This window comes from Strigops habroptila, chromosome 6 (genome assembly GCF_004027225.2).
Source record: "Strigops habroptila isolate Jane chromosome 6, bStrHab1.2.pri, whole genome shotgun sequence".
Classification (NCBI taxonomy): Eukaryota; Metazoa; Chordata; class Aves; order Psittaciformes; family Psittacidae; genus Strigops; species Strigops habroptila.
In genome coordinates this window covers 49,567,155-49,572,236 of record NC_044282.2, presented here as the reverse complement: position 1 = coordinate 49,572,236, position 5,082 = coordinate 49,567,155, and the positions used below count along the sequence as shown (strand labels likewise).

General features: G+C 42.3%; 1 protein-coding gene across 1 annotated transcript; it reads left to right on the top strand.

Moving 5' to 3' along the window:
* Positions 1-491: 491 nt before the first annotated feature.
* Positions 492-4,327, top strand: LOC115610106 (the record flags this gene model as incomplete). The annotated part of the gene is made up of 2 exons (XM_030491171.1): positions 492-766; positions 1,364-4,327. Coding segments are annotated over exons 1-2 (3,234 nt in total), but the record flags the coding sequence as incomplete, so codon positions are not given.
* Positions 4,328-5,082: the final 755 nt, after the last annotated feature.

Here is a 5,082-nt window from a genome sequence, read left to right as displayed (position 1 = left end):
ACACTGTACCTAAAAATACCCCTCTGGCATATATCTTAGACAATTGGAGATATTTCCCTGGAACCCTAGGGAAAGATAAGCAAAAAATGATAGAATATTGTACTAAGATATAGGGAGGGAAGAAGATTTCTAAAAATGTCTTTTGGCCAGTCTATGGGTCAGAAGAAGATTGGGTAAGACAGCAATTAAACCTCTGGGTTAATAATAAAAAACCCCTTAACCCGGAGGAGAGTCAATATGCGGAAGTGTGGCTAGAAAGACCGAGAGCTAGACTTTATCCGCTGAATGAAATAAAAACTAAACAAAAGAAAAAGAAGGAAGAGTTAGACGAAACCCTTCTAACCCCCCCTCCTTACATTCCTCCTCCTGCTCCCGCAGAAGTCCCCAGAGCGCCCACTCCCCCACCAGAGTCGGAACAAGGTCTCCCCCTCTTCCTAGACGCGTAACTAGAAGTCAAAAAGGGGCAGCTCAGATGTACCCCCTACGGGAAATACCCATGGGGGGACCTCAACCTGTGATCGGATATATTTCCGTACCCCTAAACTCGGCTGACCTACGAGATTTTAAAAGAACCGAAATGGGAAACTTAATTGAGGACCCACTGGGAGTGGCAGAAAGATTAAATCAATTTTTGGGACCAAACCTTTATACTTGGGATGAGATGCAATCTATCCTTGGTCAATTATTTACTACCGAGGAAAGAGATATGATTAGACGAGCAGGAATGAGACTGTGGGATGCTCAACATGCCCAGGGACCCCAAGCAGATATTAAATGGCCACTTCAAAGACCTAATTGGGATAATCAGGATCCGGTGCATAGAACTCATATGCAGGACCTGAGAACTATAGTAATTCAGGGAATTAGAGAAGCAGTACCCCGTGGCCAGAATATCAATAAAGCATTTAATGAAATACAAAAGAAAGATGAAAGCCCTACTGAGTGGCTGGAACGACTGAGGAAAGCCCTTCAGCTGTACTCTGGGGTAAATCCAGACGACCCTTTAGGGCAAGCGCTCCTCAAAACTCAGTTTGTGGCAAAATCATGGGAAGATATTAGAAAGAAGATTGAAAAGTTAGAAGACTGGCAGAATAGAGGGTTGGATGAATTATTGAGGGAAGCTCAGAAAGTCTACGTAAGGCGGGAAGAAGAGAGCAACAAGCGACAAGTAAAAATTATGGTAGCAGCGGTCAGAGAGGATCGCAAAGGACGAACTGGTGAACACAGATCTGCTGGAACGAAACAAGGGAACGTAATAGTAAAGAAGGAGCAGAGATGTTGTTTTTACTGTGGAAAGAAGGGACATATAAAGAAGAATTGCAGAGAAAGGATCAGGGATGAGGGAATATTGAAAACGGAATAGGAGAGTCAGGGGCTCTATATCTTAGGGGACCGGAGTCATCATGAGCCCTTGATAAAATTAAAAATAGGTCCCCATAAACAAGAGTTCACCTTTTTAGTAGACACTGGGGCTGAGAAATCAACTATTAAGCAAATACCTGAGGGATGTAAAGTTTCCCCTGAAAAGGTACAAGTAATTGGGGCAAAAGGAGAACCCTTTAAAGTAAGCAAAATCAAAAATGTGGTATTCGAAACTGAAAATAAATTTGGAATGGGTGAACTCTTGCTCGTCCCTGAAGCAGAATTTAATCTGTTAGGACGAGATTTAATTGTTGAATTGCAATTAGAAATTAAAGTGAAAAATCAGGAGCTAACAGTGTCTGCTTATCCTTTAACCGTGGATGATCAAAAACAAATTAACCCCGATGTCTGGTACTCTCCGGACACAATTAGTAGACTGAAAATCCCACCGATTAAAATCCAACTTTCCGAACCCCACATACCTGTGAGGGTAAGGCAATATCCCATATCCCTAGAAGGACGGAGGGGATTAAAACCAGAAATTGATCGATTGTTAGCACAAGGAATCTTAGAGCCTTGTATGTCACCCTTTAACACCCCCATTCTGCCTGTAAAGAAACCAAATGGGAAATATCGACTCGTACATGATTTAAGGGAAATAAACAAAAGAACTATCACCCGATTCCCTGTAGTAGCAAATCCATACACACTGCTAAGCAAGCTAGGACCCCATAACTCCTGGTATAGTGTGGCTGACTTAAAGGATGCCTTTTGGGCCTGTCCACTGGCAGAAGAATGCCGTGATTATTTTGCCTTTGAATGGGAAGACATAGAGACAGGCCGTAGACAGCAATTGAGATGGACTGTGCTTCCCCAAGGGTTCACTGAGTCCCCTAATCTGTTTGGACAGGCCCTGGAAGAGCTCTTAAAAGAATACCAGGTACAAACGGGAAACGTGCTGTTACAGTATGTAGATGATCTGCTCATAGCAGGGAATAATAAGGAGGATGTAAGGAAAGAAAGCATTCGACTCCTAAACTTTCTTGCACAAAAGGGACTACGAGTATCACAAGAAAAGTTACAATTTGTGGAGGAAAAAGTGAAATATTTGGGGCATTATTTGTTTAACGGCAAGAAGATATTGGATCCAGAGCGCATTAAAGGAATTCTGGAATTACCTATGCCTGTCCGAGCAGCGCTGTGCCAACTAGCACCTATAGAACCATGCTTAAATCTGAAAGGATATTATTTGTGTCCTGCTTCCAACCCAGGCAAAGGGTATTGCAACTATCCAAACGAGTATTATTGTGCGTCCTGGGACTGTGTAACCCTCGCTGCGGCATGGCAGCCGGGTAGGTCAGACCCTTTCCTCAAGACTCAGTGGGGTCCTGAGGGATGTACACCTCCTCGATATGATTCCTCGGGAGGTATCATAAGTCCAGGAAATTGTGCTCATATAATTCTTACAATATTGCAACCGGACGATTTTGGGTGGATAACAGGAAGAACATGGGGAATTAGATATTGGGAACCAGGTGTAGATAGAGGAGGGCTTATACTTATACGAAAAGTTAAACTTCCACACGATCCCTTACCAGTAGGACCAAACCTGGTCCTGAATCCACCCACTTTCTCTGAAGAAAAGGTTGCCCCCGCAAGCGTCGCAACCAATTCTCCAAACTCCCTTTCGGAAACAACTAATGACATTGTGACTGAATTCTCCTCATCCAGGGATCGAGAGTTGTCAGAATCCAAAGACCCCTTATGGAATCTAATGCAAGCCTCTTATCGTGCCCTTAATGAAAGCAAACCAAATTTAACTAAAGAATGTTGGTTATGTTATAATGTTAGACCACCATATTTTGAGGCAATTGGAAAACCAGGTAGGATTCAATGGTCTAATGGTTCAAACCCACGAGAATGCCCATGGGATGACCAGAGGAACCATACGCAAGGAATTACTATTCAATTAGTAACAGGTCAAGGAAAATGTATAGGTACAGTGCCCGAAAAATATCAGCCTTTGTGCAATAAAACAGTCACTAACACCAATATAGAGAAACACAAGAATCAAAATGACAAATGGGCTATCCCGACACCAGGAGCTAAATGGGTTTGTTCAGACATCGGAGTAACGCCTTGCCTATCCCTAAACGTGTTTGATCAATCTCAGTTTTGCGTACAGGTGATTATTGTTCCTCGTCTAATCTATCACACCTCTGAGGAGGTGTTACGCCACTTTGAAGGAGACCTGAATAGGCAAAAACGAGAGCCAATTACAGTAGTAACCCTAGCTACCCTGCTGATAGCGAGCGGAGTTGGAGCAGGTACAGGCATAGCCTCCCTAGTGAAAGGTCAGGAGTTACAAAGTTTGCAGATGGCTGTAGATGAAGATTTAGCAAAAATAGAACAATGTATCCAAAATTTAGCCACTTCAGTAAAGTCTTTATCAGAAGTAGTACTGCAAAATAGAAGAGGATTAGATCTATTGTTTTTAAAGGAAGGAGGGTTATGTGTAGCTCTCAATGAAGAATGTTGCTCTTTTGCTGACCATACTGGAGTAGTCCAGGACACCATGTCTGAACTCCGGAAAAGGTTAGATCAACGTAAGAAAGATCGTGAGGCGGGCAAGTCATGGAACGAAAACTGGTTTAATGTTTCACCTTGGCTAACCACTTTGTTGTCCGCCTTAGCAGGACCGCTTATCATGTTGATTTTGGGACTCATATTTGGGCCTTGTATATTACGCTATATTTTACACTTTATTAAAGAACGGTTTGACATAGCTAAACTGCTTATTTTAACTACGAGGTCTGGGGCAAAATATAAGAGTGTATCTATTAATGAAGATGAAGATTGTTGTGAATGCATTATGCCACGTGAGAACTATGCCTTTTGTAATTGTGAGGTATTACCTTGTGAGTGTTATGATAAATGTTGGGATTGTGGAAAAAGGTTTGTTCGCAGTGCCGAAAATGAAAGTAACGTCTAATAAACAATAATAGGATAAAAAGAAAAAGGGGGGATTGTGAGAAACTATGGACTAGGATATTGTTTATTAAGAGTTATGTTAAGCTCAATGTAAAGGTTAGGCAACAAAGATGTGAAATCGCTTATGCAGACAGAAACTCGGACACTGCTTGAGTAAGATAAGATAACCACAATCGCGAGATAACCGCCAGACTTCCAGGAACCGACAGAAACTCGGACACTGCTTGAGTAAGATAAGATAACCACAATCGCGAGATAACCGCCAGACTTCCAGGAACCGACAGAAACAGGACAAACAACCCCAGATAAGGACATGTGAATGAGGGGTCAACTATGGGATAAAGGAGGAAGACTTCTTACTTCGGCCTCAACGACCACCAGGAGGTAGAAAACGACCCCCTAACAACAACTGAAGCATGCGCAGAGTACCTCCACTACTTCATGAACACGGAAGTAAAGATGTATGAAAAGGGACTGTTTGAACTGCTCAGCACGGCAGTGGCGGAGCGCAGACTCCCCTGTCGTCCAGCGCTGTTTTTGCTCATATTCTACTTGCTATAATTAATAAAATTTTAATTGGATTATGATCCGTTGTGGTCACCATTTATGACAATATACAAATCAAGAAGCAATTTTTTCCTCCTGATTTATGCTATATGATTTGAGTCCAGCCTTAATGTTACTAGGGAAAATCATCAGAATGCCTACATTCAAAACTGCAGGTTGACA